The 18320-nt window shown below is 43.2% G+C and overlaps 1 protein-coding gene across 1 annotated transcript; it reads left to right on the forward strand.

The window, feature by feature from the left end:
- Positions 1-482: 482 nt before the first annotated feature.
- On the forward strand, positions 483-16843 carry PPM1F (protein phosphatase, Mg2+/Mn2+ dependent 1F). The gene is made up of 7 exons (XM_026716207.2): positions 483-925; positions 6810-6934; positions 8594-8793; positions 9827-10015; positions 11573-11716; positions 13012-13105; positions 15228-16843. The coding sequence occupies exons 1-7, from the start codon at positions 762-764 to the stop codon at positions 15593-15595; spliced, it is 1284 nt and encodes a 427-aa protein (XP_026571992.1). The 5' UTR covers positions 483-761; the 3' UTR covers positions 15596-16843.
- The last annotated feature ends 1477 nt before the right edge of the window (positions 16844-18320 follow it).

Consider the following 18320-nt stretch of genomic DNA (forward strand, 5'->3'; position numbering starts at 1 on the left):
TACCTACCTATTTATATCTATAGTATCTACAGTACCTACCTACAGTATCTAATCTACCTACCTACCTACAGTATTTATCTACCCACCTACCCACAGTACCTACCTACCTACAGTATCTACCCACCTACCTGCAGTATTTACCTACCTACCTACCTATCTACAGTATCTACCTACATACCTATCTCTCTCTCCTTAAAGGAAACCCCCAAGAAATCCACGGCTCTCCTCCGCTCTCTCCCCCAAAAACAGGTTTGCATGGGAGGAGTAGAAAATCGTGGTTTTCCTTTTGTCTTTTCTTTCTTTCTTTTTTTTTGCATTAAAGGACACCCGCCTCCACAGGAAGCCCCCGTCCCACCCGCCTAAGGAAGGGGAAAAAAACCGCCCCAAAACTTTTGCTTGGGGTTGTGCGGGTTTTCCTCCCTTTGAACGACCCGCCCAGGAAGCCGGCTGGTTCTCGCCCCCCCGCCCCCTCCCCACCCTCCAAACAGGAAAAGTTTTGCATTGGGGCGAGGGGGGGGGAGAGAAAAAGCGGCATGAGCGACGTGGCTTTTCCTTGCAGATCGGAGCTGGGGGGCGGGCGGGGGGTTGCCTTCCTCTTCCAACGGGGGGGTGGTGGTGGTGCGGCGGGAGGATTTGCAGGGCTCGCTCCTCTCTAAGCAGCCCCGGGAAAGGCGGCCGTTTTGCAGTTTGCACCCGTCGGCGGGCACCGCCTCCAGGCCGGCCTCTTCTCTTCTTCTTCTTCTTCTTCTTCTTTCTCGGCCATGGCGCGGCCGGAGCTCGCTTGGCTGGCCGGCTTCTTGCGCGATTGGCCCGGCCCTTTGGGCCCCGCCGAGCCGCCGCCCTGGACCGCTTCCACCGCTTTGCTCCGGCCGGACGAAACGGCGGCCGAATTGACCGAGCGGGCTCGCGGCTTCCTGGGCAGAAGGTGAGCCGGACACGCGTGGGGGGAAACACCCTCCTCCCCACCCCCCACCCGGCTGGCTGGTGGATTTCTTTGCAAGGAAGCGCGTGGAAGGCCACGCGCGGGCGGGGCGGGGGGGCAGGCTTGCCTTGCGCGCGCTTTCCCTCCTCCCACGCGGGCGGGGGCGATTTTGTGGGGGTTTTCTTTTTGTTTTTGCATGGACACGCGTGGGAGGAGGGGGTGGCAAGCGTGCGTGGCTCGGCCGGCTAAGCACCACGCGGGTCCATGCAAAAAACAAAAACAAAACCCAACAAACCAACCCCCACAAAATTACACACACACACCCCGCGTTGGCCTTGCAACGTCGGGGTGGTGGTAGGGTATGTGGTTCGGCCGGCCGAGTCTCACGCGTGGGCCTTTCTTTTTTTGCAAAACGGGCCCGGATGTTTGCTTCTTTCGGGTTGCTTTGACTAAGGGGGCAGCATGGGGGAAGGGAAGGAAGGACCGAATGGATTGGCTTTGGAGGTCGGGCCGGGTGGAACTTGGCAGGGGGGAATCGGCCCTGGTGTTGGGTTTGTAGGGGTTGGGGTGGTAGAAGAGGGTCTTTGTATTCAGGGTTGAATTGTGGGGTCTCTCTGAGTAGGGTAGTTTTCTTGCAGACCTTCTGTGACCCAACCAGGTAACATCATCAGGGCTGAAGGGTGTGCAGAGAAGGGGAAGGAAGGGGACTGTGGGGGTCCCTGGTGCTCTCTGAGCTTGGTTATTTCCTTGTAGATGTTTCATTACCCGGCTAGGTAACATCATCAGTGCTAGAAGAGTGTGGAGTGTGCAGAGTGTAGGTGGAAGAGGAGGGGATTGTTAGGTCCTTGATGCTCTCTGAACTTGTTCTCTTGCAGACCTTTCATTACCCAACTAGGTAACATCATCAGTGCTAGCTTTGCATTCTTCACCTGGTACCTTGGTTCAAAAATCCAGAATCTCTGGTGTCAACTCAGGTGCTTCATGGAATAACCTAGGAGGAAAAAAGTCACCTAACTCAGGTTAATTCTAACCAGGCCGATCATTCTTATATACGGTTAGTCAGTTGTTAAGTGAGTCACACCTCATTTTATGACCTTTTGGGGTTGTGACCTACCTCCATCTTCCTTCCCAGCCTCTCTGTGGTTTGTTTTCCGTTGATCAAAATTATGGATGTTTAATTTTGAAGGATACAGTAGAGAATTGATGTATTTGATTATTAATGTTTTAACAGCAGCTATAATTGTATTTGCTCAAAAATGGAAAAATAAAAAAATTCCGATAGAAGAGCAGGTGATGAAGAAAATAATGGAATGTGCAGAGATGAGTAGAGTGTCATTGGCAATTAGAGAGCAAGAAGAAAAAGAATATTATAAAATATGGGATTTATTTTATCAATGGCTAGATAGGAAAATAGAGAAATAAAGTATATTATAATATAAATATAACACAATAGTAAATACAATGAAATGATATGCTATAATTGATTATTATGGAAGGAACCATAAAACAAATCAGGACTTGTAAAAGTTGAGATTTGCTCGAAAAGGATGGTGTGACTTTGCAATTAAAGTCTAATGATGACTTAATAATATGATATGGATAGCTGATCTACATAATATGAATTTTAATCTAAACTTAAGAAGGAAAGACGGAAAGAAGGAAGATATTGTGCACAAGAGATACATACCAACCAATACACTGTACAATTGAAAGGTTTTATTTGTTGTTTCATGTTTGTTTGTTGTTAAAAATAGAAAACTTTTAATAAAAAAATATGGATGTTGTTATAACGGTGGTTACACTTTGGGCATTTATTTGAAATGGTATAGGGTTTCCTGCCTAAGCAGGGGGTTGGACTAGAAGACTTCCAAGGTCCCTTCCAACTCTGTTATTCTATTCTATTTACAATACTTCCTTACCCTTTGAAGACACAAGGGCCAGGATGAACTGGGGAAGATTTTGTAATTTCGCTTTATACAATCTTCTTCCTTTTTTGAACTGGCTTGCCCTCAAACCGTCCTTTCATGAAAGGAAGTCTGGAAGTAAACAGAACAATGGTTAGATAAATACTTCTAAGCCAGAGCCCTTGAGGTCTGTTAAATAGCTTTTTAGTTTTATCTCAGGGGTTCTGCAAAGGCTAATCTTGAGGTTGATAAATCCAGAGTCCTTGCTGGCTTTAATTCACTTGTGGACATTTAGTGAAAAGTGCAACTTAATCTTGCAAGTTGGATGCTGACTCTGATCTTACAGTACAGGTAATAATAATAATAACAATAATTTGATAAGAAAGACAAAAAAAATCTGGATAGTGGATGTGACAGTGCCTGGAGACAGCAGAATAGAAGGGAAAGAACTGGAACTTTCTTGTCCTATTTGAATGGAGCTAGAAGCCAAAAGATATTGGACAAAAATACACACATGGCTGGAAAAAATGATAAAAAAATACAGATTTGAAACCTGAAATATTTTTATTAGGAATGCCACCTGAAGTTTACAGCAAAGAAAAAAACATATTTAATCCTACATGTGTTAACAGCAGCTAGAATTGTATTTGCTCAGAACTGGAAAAATGGTAAGATACAGGTAGAGGGAAAAGTAATTGAGAAAATATTTGAATATGCAGAGAATTGAATAGATTAACATTGGTAATTAGAGAAAAAGAAGAAACGGAATATTATACGATATGGGATTTATTTTATCAATGGTTAGAAAATAAAACAAATTAAAGGACTTAGATGAATGGATGTATAAAGCACAAAGATAAGATTGTTAAAGAACAGATAGATAAAATGTATAAGAAAATGTGATTATTGATATATTGGTAAGGAAAGTATTCATTATAATTGTGAGCACACGAAATATGTACCTAGGAGCCTGTTCTCAATGATGGATGACATGGCATATTTCTAACCTGACGTAACTGTAATTTTGGCAAGGTTTTTTTTTATCCTTGAAACAGGAAAGATTTTGAGCTAGTCAAAGCATGCCCTGGAATTTTCTTTGTCCTGTTTGAACGGAGAGACAACTCTTACCTTGCAAACATAGCCAGCGGCTATGTTATATTTCTCCAGTTTGGGGAAATGAAATTTTAAAATAGAGTCCTCTATTTACAATCCTTTGTTTAGTCACCTTTCAGTGAAAAAAAAAGTGATTTACGACCCATTTTTTCACATTTAGAACCTTTATTGCAGCCCCCCCAAGGTTTACAGCAAGGGTCTTCAAACATGGCAGCTTTAAGACTTGTGGACTTCAACTCCCAGAATTCCTGAGCTAACATGACTGGAGGAGGAATTCTGGGAGTTAAAGTCCACAAGTCTTAAAGTTGCCATGTTGGAAGACCCCTGGTTTATGGGATCAAAATTCGGATGCTTGGCAAACTGGACTGTACAGAGTCTTTGACTTACAACAGCTTATTTAGTGACTGAAGTTACAGCATCACAGGGAAAAAAGCGACTTAGGACCGTTTTTCACACTTAACGACCGTTGCCGCATCCCCTGGGTCATGTGATTTACCTTCGAAGGCTTGGCAACTGACTCACATTTATGATGGTTGCAGTGTCCCCGGGGTTCACCATGATCCCCTTTTGTGACCTCCCAATAAGCAAAGTCAATGGGGAAGCCAGATTCACTTCACGACCGTGTGACTCACTTAATAACGGCAAGTGATTCACTTAACAATGGTGGCAAGAAAGGTCATGGAATGGTGCAAAATTCACTTAACAAAGACCTCACTTAGCACCAGAGATTTTGGGCTCCATTGCGGTCATAAGTTGAGGACTGCCTGTATTTACGACCGTTGCAGTGTCCCGGGGTCATGTGATTCCCCCTTTTTTGGACTGGGGGGTTGGACTAGATGATCTATAAGGTCCCATCCAACTCTGTTAATCTATCTAAGATGACCTTCTGTCCAAGCAAAGTCAATGAGGAAGCCAGATTCACTGAACAACCGTGCTACTCATTGAACAACTGCAATGATTCGTTTAACAACACTGTGGCCAGATAGGTTGTAAAACGGGGCAAAACTCTTGTTAGAAACTGTCCTACTCTTTTAGGCTCCATTGGGGTGTAACGCAAGGACTGCCTGTATAAGTTTTTAGCATTTTAATATATTTTAATTATTTTTCCATTTATTGTACAATGTCTGCGCTGCCCAGGGTTGCAGCATAAAAATTAAACAAGGCTGAGTTTTTTCTTGGGTTTCAACAGTGAACAAGTCATATCCCTTTAGTGCAATCTACAGCACTTAATATCACACCTGACGAGTGGTGCACAATGTGCTTATCGTGGATTTTTTAATTTTATCTTATCACGGGCCAAATTCTTGTGATTTGCAAGGAAGTTACCTCTTCCCCACCTCAAAAAGCAATTGTATTATTAGAATTGCATAATTTGTTAAATGTAAATATGATGAATACTATTTTACTTGCCTCAAATGTGACTAGAAAGGGGATTTTTTTTAAAAAAAAAACAGTGGCGTGATTAAAAATGAAGAAGAGGACAAACAATGTAAAATTACAATTTAATACAAATTGGTGAATCGTCATCAGAATTATATAATTCGTTAAACATTGCAAATATTAATATATAATTAGTAATAAGAGGAGTGATGTCAAGACTATAGAGATTGATAGAGTTAACAGGCTGTAACATTGAATAATCACAACTGATAATTTAACAAAATGTATTGATTAATATCAAATTTTAAAAGATTGTCAACGGTATTAAATATAAATAATATTGTACTAAAATGTAAGACACTCCAGAACCACACTGTTCACACAATGATATGTTTGTTGAAATAAAAAATAAAAGAAATATTGCAAAAAAAAAGAAGAGGCAGGCTGCATTCTTAGACCAGCTATATCTGGTAGTAAATTTTGAAAGGAAAAAGGAAGTTGTTGTTTCCAGTTATTTGGGGGGAGGGAGGGGGGCTGGTTGGTTGAGAAAGGGAGAAGAATAACAGGAAATTCCAAGAATTAGCTCAGCCCTGAAAATAACCTCCTTGCCTTGCAGAGGAAATAATAAAACCATTTCAAGCTGGGATTTGCAAGAAAGTTAGAAACCGAATGGGGTCGTTTGAATCTGTCTAAGGGAATGTGAATTGTGAATTGTAACTGACAAGACCTGTGGGGTGGATGTGGAGTTTGTAGGCGCTAAAAGGTCTCCCATAAATACGAGCCGCAACTTTCGTGTTTTCTCTCCGCTTATATCAACCACATTCCTTGCTAGCCCTGATGAGGTTACCTAGTTTGGCAATGAAATGTCTGCAAGAAAACAACCAAGCTCAGGGAACCCCAAGCCCTCCTCCTCCTCCCTTGATGATGTTCCTTAGTTGGGTCATGAAATGTCTGCAAGCAAATAGCCGGACAGTCCTCTTCCTACCCCTAGCTTTCCTCCTCTACACAATCCCCACTTCCCTCTAGCACTGATGATGTTACCTAGTTGGGTAATGAAACGTTTGCAAGAAAACAGCCAAGCTCAGAGAGCACCAAGAATCTCACAGTCCTCCTCCTCCTCCTCCTTCCTCCTTCCTCCTTCCTGCAAACCCCACTCCCCTCTAGCACTGATAATGTTACCTACTTAGGTAATGAAACTTCTGCAAGAAAGCAACTAAGCTCAGAGAGCGCTAAGGGCTCCACCGTCATCCTCCTCCTCCTCTTCCTCCCCACACCATACCACTCTCTTCTAGCCCTGCTGATGTTACCTAGTTGGGTAATGAAACTTCTGGCAAGAGAGCGACTAACCACAGAGGGCACCAAGGGCCCCTCGTTTCAACCCTGAGATGCAAATATTTCTCCTTGATTGGAAACTCTTTGTTTTGCTTGTTTTCTCTCTACGTGTCCCTTTCATTCACCCCATCTTATTTTTTTTCTCCTTCTTTACTTAGGGGTGCGCCTCCTCTTCTTGCAGCCTCCTTAATTCACGCTGCAGTCAGCGGGATTCTGCAAAGTGACCTCGGCAATTTTAAAAAACAGAACCTAGACCAGGATGAAGCCGGCGACAGCGGAATCTGTAAGGGTTTGCCCTCCCGTGGTTCTTAAATGTCGTTCGCTGTCTCTTGACGAAAAGCTCCTTATTTTGGCTCCGATGTTGTTTCTCTTCTTTTCTCCCCTAAATGAATTGAAAATCATTTGAAATTGGTACATCGTTGTTTACACAAGGTTAGCCCTCGGCCTTACAACGGTTCATTCAGGGACCGTCGGACAGCGGCACTGAAAAAAAAAAAAGCGATGGTCCTTTTTCACACTTACGACCATTGCAGCTTCCCCCGTTTACGAGGGTCGCAGTGTCCCCCTTTTTTGGCGACCTTCTGGCCAGCAAAATCCGTGAGGAAGCCAGATTCCATCAAGCACCATGTTGCTCATTTTAACAACTGCGCCGCTTGCTTGACGACGGTGGTGAGGAAGATCGTAAAACGGAGCAAAAATCCGCTTAAGGCATGCCTCGCTTAGCTTAGCCACAGAAATTGGGGTTGTAAGTTGAGGGTTACCTGTCCTATTGACCCCATTTATTGGTACCTATTAACTGTATTCATACTCTTTTTTTAATTCCTATATCTTGTCAGGGTTCCGGCATCCACCCCCATTTAAATCATGAGTCTTTAGCCACATCTCTCAAGAGTTTTTTTTTTTTTTAAAAGATTTATTAGGAGTGAACATGCCGGTGCTACCTGGGTGTAGCCGACTCCGAGACACATCATCCATTTCACCCTTGACCCTGGTCTTCCCCCCACCCCCTGGATGTATATTCTCCAATGGGACTGTCATGCCCTTGGTAGAGTCGGACTCTGAGGGAGAGGAGGAACAGCCAACAGGGAGTGGAAGTGTGGCTCCGGAGGTTGTGGAGGAGGCTGGGGAAGGGCAGCGGGCGGCTGAGCAGTCAGAGGAAGAACCAAGCCCATCCCCTCTTCATCCTGGCACATGCAGGGAGGAATGGAGAAGGGAACAACTTGGCTTACGAGAGAGGAAGTGGCCATGATCCCCCTCATTGGTTGCTGCTGGGGAGAATAGTATATAAGAGAGAGACGGTTAAAGCACAGAATTGCCAGAAGCAAAGCCTGTTTTATTTTGGGCTGAAGTTATCTTGGTTGGTGCCCTTCCAATAGACTGTGCCTTGTTATCTCCTTGAAGTTGGTAATTACTTATCCTGGTCCGTTGTGGAAATTCCTTCATTGTAGTTTGTTTTGGTTTTTTATTTCACCTCTCTCTCTGCTCTTTAAGTTTGGACTGTATTGCTTTTTCTTGAATAAGTTTAATCTCCAACTGAGATTTATTGAACAGTGGGGCCAAGTTGGAGGCATTAAAGGACATTTATTTACGTTTTGGATTTTGTTATGTTTGTGTTACACTCCGGGTCATCACAGGGACGCATCCCTAGCCAAGAGTCATCAATCATGCTCTCCAGTAATAATCTTGGGTGTCAGAAGCTTCGCCTAGAAATTATCTATGAAAGCATTTAAGGAATGCACTATATCCCTCACTTCCTTTCTTCTGGCAACTCTAAAAGACCAGAGAAATACTTTTGAGTTGACATATCTATTATCTTGCAAGCAATTGACAAATCAATCAAACAAACAAATAAATAAGTTCAGGTTGAAGATAGCCAGGTGAGGCTGTGAAAGTTTCAAAATACTTGTTTTCAAGCGAATTCTTTTTTTAATTCACCCGCCAGTGTTGGAAGCCGCGCCTTTGCAGCGCCATTTCTTTAACAAACTCTTGGAGATTTGCGGCGAGTGGCAGAAAGAGCTTCCCGCCCTGAAGCCGTCCAAGCGCTACCTTCAGATTTCGATCCACGCGACTCGTAATACTCGAAGGAAGATGGAAGACAGGCACGTTTCCCTGCCGGAATTTAACCAACTCTTTGGACTGGAGGTGAGATTCTAGAAGGAGCCAGAGAGAGGATGCACAGATAGAAAAATTGCCCTTTGCGAGCATACTTTTGGATTTGTAACTTCTGAGCTTTCAGGTTCTTGATCCTCTTTTGGGCTTGGTTGTTTTCTTGGAGATGTTTTGTTATCCAACTAGGTAACATCATCAGTACATTGATGGTAGTTTGATAATGAAATCGCTGAGAAAAGCTCAGAGAGCACCAATTTCCTTCCTTCCTTCCTTCCTTCCTTCCTTCCTTCCTTCCTTCCTTCCTTCCTTCCTTCCTTCCCTATTTATCCCTTCCTCCCTCCCTTTATCTCTTTCTCTTCTTTCTCTTCTTTCCTTCTTATCCTCCATCCCTCCCTCCCTTTTGTCCTCCCTTCTCTCTTTACTTCTTTCCTTTTGTTCTAATCTCTCCCTTCTCTTGTTTATCTCCTTCCTTTCTTTCCTCACTCCTTCCTTCCTTCCTCCCTCCTTTCCACAAACTTCACTCCCTTCTAGTACTAATCATGTAACCGAGTTCAATAATGAAACATGTGCAAGAAAACGACCAAGCTCAGAGAGCACTGAGGATCCCACAGTCTTCCTCTTCCTCCCACTCTGGATACGCCACTCTCTTGTCACACTGGTGCTATTACCTAGTTGGGTAATGAAACATGTGCAAGAAAACAAACCCAGATAGCACCAAGGACCCTTCCTCCTCCTCTTCCTCCTCCTCCTCCTCCACCACTCTCTTCTAGCACTGATGATGCTACCTAGGCGGGTAATGAAACAACCAAGTCTGCGAGCAAACCACCAAGCTCAGACCACCAAGGACCTCACAGTTCATCTGAATTGCAGACATTCTCTTCTGTCCTTCCTTATCTTTGTCCCAGTTAACCTTCTCTGATGGGCCTTGCTGTTGGAAAAACATCTGGGTGTATGTGAGTGTGTGAAAAAAACACACATTTCATTTCTCTCCAAAAGAGACTATTTTGGGGACAACATGCCCGATTTGTGTTTTCCTTCTGTCTTTATTCGCCCTTGCCCCTGAAAGGATGACGTTGATCGCGCCTACTTTGCCGTCTACGATGGTCATGGAGGGATCGAGGCCGCTAATTACGCTGCTGCCCATTTGCATGTCAATGTGGCGCATCACGAGAAGCTTCTGGAAAACCCCGCGGAAGCGCTGAGAGATTCCTTCCAGAAGACGGACGAGATGTTTCTCTTGAGAGCCAGGAGAGAGGTGAGTTGAGGTAGAAGGGTTGAATGGTTGACCAAATGCTGATATATCGTTGACCAAAGAGGACATTTAAAAATTAGCGGGTGAGTTTGAAGAAAGTTGTTCTCTTAACAAGTGCCACTAGGCATGAAAACGAGCTGGGTGACTTTGGGCCAAGCACCAGGAAATTGGGAGTTCTAGTCACACCTCAGGCATGAAATCCAAATGGGTGACTTTGGGCCAGTCCCTCCCTCACAGCGTTAAGGGCAAATAGGAAGAGGAAAGTACGTACATAGGATATATTCACCGCTTTGAGTTATTTGTAAAAATAATAAACGGTCTTGCTTAACCGCAGAAATTCTGGTCTCACTTTTTGTAAGTTGAGGACTAAACTGTAGGGGATTAGAATACAATTGGCCGTTGTTAGCCTCAGTGTTGTGTTTGCAGTTGCAAGAAAGAAGATGCACACTTCAGGGTCTGCTGTAAAAGTTTTCGTTTATTAATGGATTTGCAGCGTGCTCTGTGAAGTATTTTACGCACCCACATAATGGCAGGTGTGGTTTTGTGCATGCAGAGAATAAGGGGTTGTTGTTTTTTGTCACAGTTTCGGTATTAGTGATCACCGATCCAGTGGTTATTCAGCTGGAAACACAACTTGTGCGAGTAGTAACAAAGATCTCTTTGTTTTCTGTCTTTAATAAAAACAACACTTGTTTTTTGTTCCAGTTCCCGCGTGGTTTGTACAGTTTTAAAACCGGAAATTTAGAAGGGAAATTGTCATACATAATAATTAGCCTTGTGCAGAGGCTGAAGTGAAACCCCCCAGAAAAAAAAATTGTGTTTTTCTCAAAATTATGCATGTCTCCATTATAAAAATTGAAGAGAGAGGAAGAAAGAGGTACCTGCATCCATTTTTGAGTGGCAGCTACTATTTAATAATTACTGATAGGGCTACCCAGGCTTCGTCAATCATAATCACAAACTTGTTTTAAAAGCAAAACCTATTTTATTGCAATGCTGGGAGTTATTTTCATTCCCAGCTGGAAGGAATCCTAAAGAGCCCCCCAAAATAAGCACGCACCTTCCAGTTCTGTGGAATGCAGCCAAACACAGAAATATCCAATTAACTATAAAAGAAACCAACCGAAGTGAGAGAGTCAATAGCTCCCAATTTTGGGAGTGGCTGATGAGGAAGAGGAGGAACAGCTGGGTTCAGTGCCTGATGCGTGGATGCGCAGAGGAGAGGAGAGCAGTGGAAATCTATGAGCCGGTCCTTGGGACGGAAGAGCCATCGCTGCTGGCAAAGCCCCACCCTAACTCTGGGGATAAAAGGCAGCGGGGGTGGAGGTGAATAGGTGTAGCAGACAGACTTGTTAGCCTGCTGTGTGAGAGATAAACTTTTTGCCAGCATTCCTAATAAAGGAATCATTCGAATTCATGTCCGAGAGTTTGCTGTGTTTGGGGAGCTGGGTCAGAACATTGCCATGTGGTTAACCAACAGGTGTGACTTTTTCTCGTGTGTTATATTTCAGTCTTGGGGGGAGAAAAATAACTTCTGCTTTTTTCAAAACATGTCCGCAGAAGCTTCGGAGCGGCACCACAGGGGTGTCTTGTTTCCTGGTTGATGACAAGCTGCACATAGCCTGGCTGGGGGATTCTCAAGTGATGCTGGTCCAGCAAGGAAAAGTTATAACTCTGATGGAGCCTCACAAACCAGAACGAGAGGTAACTTGCCCCGTGTAGCTCTTCACAATTTGTACTCTTATGTTTATTTTGGCTCATCTTGGTATAAAAACAGTAATTGACCCACTTGGAAAATCCCCCCATGGTCCCAAAACCTGATTTCTTTCTGTATCCTTGATTTATTGTTTAATTGAAGAATAAACACTGTTGGAAGGGACCTTGGAGGTCTTCTAGTCCAACCCCCTGCTCCAGCGGGAGACCTTATATCATTCTGGACAAATGGCTGTCCAGTCTCTTCTTGAAAATCTCCAGTGATGGAGCACCCACAACTTCTGGAGCCTAAAAAAATGAAAAGGGACGCAATTTTTCCTCATCGTATTTTCCAAATCTCTTCTCTCTTTAGAATAGAATAGAATAGAATAGAATAGAATAGAATAGAATAGAATAGAATAGAATAGAATAACAGAGTTGGAAGGACCTTAGAGGTCTTCTAGTCCAACCCTCTGCTTAGGCAGGAAACCCTACACCACTTCAGACAAATGTTTATCCAACATCTTTTTAAAAACCTCCAGCGTTGGAGCATCGACAACTTCCGGAGGCAAGTTTTTCCACTGATTAATTGCTCTAAATGTCAGGAAATTTCTCCTTAGTTCTAAGCTCTTCTTGATTAGTTTCCACCCATTGCTTCTTTTCTTGCCTTCAGATGATTTGGTGATGAGCTTGACTCCCTCTTCTTTGGGGCAACACCAAAGGGGCAAATATTGGAAGACTGCTATCATGTCACCCTTAGTCCTTCTTTTCATCAGACTAGACATACCTAATTCCAGCAACCGTTCTTCATATGTTTTAGCCTCCAGTCCCCTAATCATCTTTGTTGTTCTTCTCTGTACTCTTTCCAGAGTCTCAACATCCTTTTTACATTGTGGCAATCAGAACTGGATGCAGTATTCCAAGTGTGGCCTTACCAAGGCCTTATAAAGTGGTATTAACGCTTCACGTAATCTTGATTCTACCCCTGTTAATGCAGCCTAGGACTGTGTTGGCTTTTTTTGGCACGTTGCACGCTGCTGAACTCATATTTAAATGGTTATCCACTAGGATTCCGAGATCCCTCACACAGTTACTACTATTGAGCAGGGTACCACCTATATGTGTACCTGTGCATTTGGTTTTTCTTGCCTTAAATGTAGAACCGTACTTTTTTCACCACTGAATTTCGTTTTGTTAGATAGCGCCCAATGTTCACGTCTGTCAAGATCCTTCTGTATCTTAAGCCTATCTTCTGGAGTGTTGGCTACAACAGAGCCTCAGTTGTGTGTGCTTCCGTGCCTTCACAGGATGAACGACAACGCATAGAAGATTTAGGGGGTTGCATAACATACATGGACTGTTGGCGTGTAAACGGCACCCTGGCTGTTTCCAGAGCAATTGGTAAGTGTGTTTTCTCTAAAAATAGTTGGGCGATATGTACAGGTGGTTCTCGCCTTATGACCACAATTGAGCCCAAACTTTTTGGTTGCTAAGCAAGACAGTTGTTAAGTGGGCTTTGACTCATTTTACGACCTTTCTTGCCACCATTGTAAAGGGAATCACTTCAGTTGTGAAGTTAGACACATGGTGTCATGCCCCTGTCGGAATCTGATTCCGAGGGGGAGGTCGAGCAGCTGACAGGAAGTGGAAGTTGTTGTTGTTGTTGTTGATCTTCTTCTTCTTCTCCTTCTCCTTCTCCTTCTCCTTCTCCTTCTCCTTCTCCTTCTCCTTCTCCTTCTCCTTCCTCCTCCTCCTCCTCCTCCTCCTCCTCCTCCTCCTCCTCCTCCTCCTCCTCCTCCTCCTCTTCTTCTTCTTCTTCTTCTTCTTCTTCTTCTTCTTCTTCTTCCTCCTTCTCCTTCTCCTCCTCCTCCTCCTCTTCCTCCTCCTCCTCCTCCTCCTCCTCCTCCTCCCCCCATTCCATTTCCCATCCCCAAGGCTGCCTGAAACAATGACATCTCAGAAATAACTTGGCTTGGTGGCTGCCATTGAAACCTGCTCCGTGCATTGCATTGCCATAGTAACTCAGACCTGACAGTTAGTGCACATTGAAGAATTAAATCCGTGCTGTTCGCTCCCAAAGCATCTGCAGTGATATTTTTAATGTTTTCAAAAGACGCCCAGAAGCGCCCGTTAATATTCAAGGCTAACCGTTCTTCCCATTCGTTCAGATCGTGAGGTAATGCTAGTGCAGCTAGTTCTCTATATACAACTATCCATTTAACGACCGAGTGAAAAAAAGTGACGTATCCCCAGTCCTCACACTTTACAACTGTCTCAGCAACCACAAGGTCATTTGATCAGAATTCGGGAGTTTGTCAACCGGAGTATATTTACGTATTTGGGGTGTGTGATTCCCATTTGCGACCTATACCAGCTGGCTCTGACAAGCAGAGTCATTGGGAGAAAACTAGAATGACTTAGCAGCCATGTTGATTCCCTTAACGGCAGAGGTTTGAGTAATGACCGTGGACAAAATGTCATAAAATGAGTCACAACTCTCTTAATGATTGTCTTAACTCCTTAATGATGCCTTTTTTGAACTAAAAGAAGGAGAAAGAGAAATGATATTATGGGTATAAAAGGGGAAAAGATAAATTACCTCAGTTGCGGTCAAATTGGAATTTGGGTATTACTAAAGATAAAATAATTAAGGAGGAGATGAAAGAAATGTTAATTAGAGATATTACGTGGCCCAAGTTAAAAGCAGCAATAGAAAACCAAAAGAACAATAAAACCCCAGGACCCGACGGGATACCAGGGGAACTTTATTAAAAAAAAAGGGGGAACAAATAAGACCTCTTATGGTGGAAGTATATAATGAGGTCCTACTTGCAGCAAGAATGCCGGATTCATGGAAAGAGACATTGATATCGTTGATTCCGAAAGATTCAGATTCACGACATATACAAAATTAAAGACCTGTTAAATACTGATTAAATACTGTTAAATACTGATTATAAAATATTTACTACAATTATAGCAAATAGATTGAAAACAATATTGAATGAATATATACATAAAGATCAATTTTGATCTTTATGTATATATTTATTCAATATTTTTTTCAATCTATTTGCTATAATTGTAGTAAATGAGCTTTGCCCCATTTTGCGACCTTTCTTGCAACGGTTGTTAAGGGAATCGTTGCTGTTGTTAAATTAGGCACAAGGTTGTTCAGGGAATCTGGCTGCACCATTGACTTTGCTCGTCAGAAGGTCGCAAAAAGGGGACACTGCAACCATCACAAATCTGGGTCAGTTGCTGAATTTTGATCCCGTCACCGTGGGGCTGCTGTGAAGGTCGTAAGTGTGAAAAACATCCTAAGTCATTTTTTTCAGTGCCGTTGTAATTTTGAACGGTCACTAAATGAACTTGTTGCTAAGTCCAGGATTATCTGTACTACATTTAAAAACAAAACAAAAGGGAACTCCCCACGGTCACTGTATGAATGGTCGTAAGTCGAGAACTGCTTGTGTTTTATCTCCTGTTTCTCATTCTCTCTCTTTTTTTTTTCAATTTACAGGGGATCTCCTGCAAAAACCTTACATCTCTGGCTGCGCGGATGGCACATCGTTTGAGCTGACGGGGACGGAAGATTACGTCCTCCTTGCCTGCGATGGGTTCTTCGATGCCATCCAGCCGGGCGAGGTGGTGGACCACGTCTTGGAGCACTTGACGCAAAACCACGGAGACGGCCTTCAGACTGCAGAGAGGCTGGTGGCCGCAGCGAAGGAGAGCGGTTCTACCGACAACATCACCGTCCTGGTGCTGTTTCTACGTGAGCCCAAAGACATTGTGGCCGACTGTCTCAGAGACCCCAAAGCCAGCCCTGTGGATGAGGGCGCACCGGGTTCCTTCTTCAGCTTCTTCAACTCTGGAGCAAATAACTAAAAGAGAGTCTGCCTTAAAAGCCACATCTGCAACTCTGCCAAAGCCCGTCGTCCAGATGCAAGTTTTTTTTTTTTTTTAAATCAGCTCTTCTACGTCGGAAAAACAAATACGGCGCCTGGAATGGACGCCGGGATATGACATTGGAAAAGAAAACCCATCCAGCTGCTCCTTAGCCCAGGGCCGTGCATGGGGTCAGTGGTGGGATTCTACCAGTTGTTGAATGGGCATAGCATTCAAAAACTGCCAATTTACAGCTCTAAAATTGACCTACTGCAGCGCCGGTGAGTAAAACAGCTGAGGCACGGCAACGTCCTATATTTTCCTGCAAAACAGGAAAATATAGGACAGGCTAAGGCAGGGGCGGGGCCAACAGATTGTCGTTCATTACAGGTTCGTGCAAACTGGTGCAAACCGATAGCAATGCTCCCCCTGCATGGGGTGGTATAATATCAGACTCTACAGCTGGAGAAAGGGTAGAACAGAAGCACCAACCTTCTCTTGAAGACCTCATCAGGAGGAGAAAGGGCAGACTTTAAATGTCTTGCCAACGTGGTTTTCCACAGAGAAGGGAGGGGGTTTGAGCAGAGAAGGTGTCGGTCAGGCCGAAGTGATAATATAGCTCAAGCATATCATAAAAAATAAATAAATAGGGTGCAGATGGGCTGGAGGTTGAAGGCCTTCTTGAGAAGTTCCAATGCCCTCCCAAGATCCCTTCTGACTCTTGTTTTGTTATCTCGGACGAGAGCCCAAAGTATGTTTTAATCGAGGAGGTGTCGTTGGAAACTGCTTAAATCGCATTGGGGGTCTTTTGGAAATGAACCATTGAATAAGCTATGGCTTGTTTGCGCCAAGAAATTCAGTATTAAGTTTGGGATTGGGCCGTCCGCCATCTTGTTCTGCGTCTTGTGTTTGTGCTTTTGTATACCAAAGAGAATACTAGCCAAGAATGTCAGCTGCAAGATTTAAGAAAATGAAGATAGATAAGTGATAAGAATCTACTGCCTCCCTTTCCTATCCCCAATTATTTAATATGTCAAACCTGTATCAAACTCATATATGGTCATATAGTATCCATAAGCTAAGCTGAGATAACCTAAGTTACTGTTAAATTGCCAAACATGGGGTTTTTTGTGTGGGTAATTGTCACCTGTGTCTTTTTAAAAAAATTTAACTGTTTTTATTATTTCTCTGCTCACCTGTATGTTCAGCCTTTTTTAAAAAAAATAATTTCCCAGAGGGTTTATTTTAATCAGTTTTTTAGATGTGCGCATTTACTGTTATTTTATCACTGGTATTTTGAAATGGGCTGCTGACAGATGTCATTTACCTGCTGACGAAGAAGTAGAATACAGGTTGCTCTTGACTTAACAACCACAATTGAGGGCAACATTCCTGTTGCTAAGCGAGACAATTGTGAAATGAGTTTTATGAGCCTTTCTTACCACCGTCATTAGGTGAATTGCTGCAAGTTAAGTTAAGCTAGGGACACGGTTGTTAAATGAATCTTGCTGTCCCATGGACTTTGCTTGCCAGACGGTTGCAAAAAGGGATCATCCTAGGACATTGCAACTGTCATAAACATGAGTCAGTTGCCAAGCTTCTGAATTTTGATCAAACCATTTTGCTGCAATGGTCATAAGCGTGAAAAACGGTCGTAAGTCACTTTTTTCGGTGCCGTTGTAATTTTGAACGGTCACTAAATTGAATTGTTGTAAATCGAGGACTACCTGTGTTGTGTTTCACTTTTATAGGAGTTTATTTCAGATGTTTAAAAAAAAGCTGCTCAAACCCTCAAGGCAATTTTAAAACCTATGCCGAGATCTCTAGAATTCAGGAACACTTTTCCCTGTTTAAAGGGAGGCTGGGAATGACTGGAACTTTTCCAAAACACAAGAGGCTTTGAGTTAAATGAAACAATCTGCTTGTTTCTTTTGGTCAGGCGCTGTTCCAGGAAAGCATATTTTTTTTGAAGCTTAAACCAAAAGCGGTGCTAGATCTAAATAGGTTTAAACTTGAATCTGACGATAAAGGAAAATAAAAAAAAAACTTTGGTTACAAAGACCAACAGAAAAACAACTAGGGTAGAATCTTTCAGAATCTGTTGTTATGCTATAATTTCCTTTTTTCCTTATTATTATGTTGTGAAGTTGCAGAGAAACCTAGCTAGAATTGGTGTTTTTTTCTCTCTCTACAACATCCAGCTCTTATGCGATCTGAATCAGGGTTAAACCTCAACTCCTCCCTTATGTCAACTCGTAAAATATTTCTGTGGTCTTTGTAGAGTTGCCAACAGAAAGGAAGGGAGGGAAAAGGGTTTGAAAGAGCAGTGCGGCAGCTTGGAAATCAAAAGTGAATTCCATACATGGTTTTTCAGAGATAGTAACTAGGTAGACTGAAGGTTGTGCCATGCAAATATCTTACTGGAGAATATGATTGATGGCTTTTGGCTATGGATGTGTCCCATTGGAGAATATGAATTACGATATACCCAGGGAGTGGAGGGAAAAAACAGGGTCAAGAATGACAATGAATGATGTGTCTCAGAGTTGGCTACACCCCAGGCAGTGCCGGACATGTTAACTCCTAATAAATCCTTTTGAAGTTTTGGAAGTTTGGCTCGAGACTCCTGATTTAATTGGGGGAACTGCCAAAATCCTGACAGCTAGCCAACTCTGAGACACTTAATTCATTGTCACCTTTGACCCTGGTTTTCCCCCACCCTTCT

This window comes from Pseudonaja textilis, chromosome 15 (genome assembly GCF_049901715.1).
Source record: "Pseudonaja textilis isolate UNSWEBS1 chromosome 15, rPseTex1.2, whole genome shotgun sequence".
Classification (NCBI taxonomy): domain Eukaryota; kingdom Metazoa; phylum Chordata; class Lepidosauria; order Squamata; family Elapidae; genus Pseudonaja; species Pseudonaja textilis.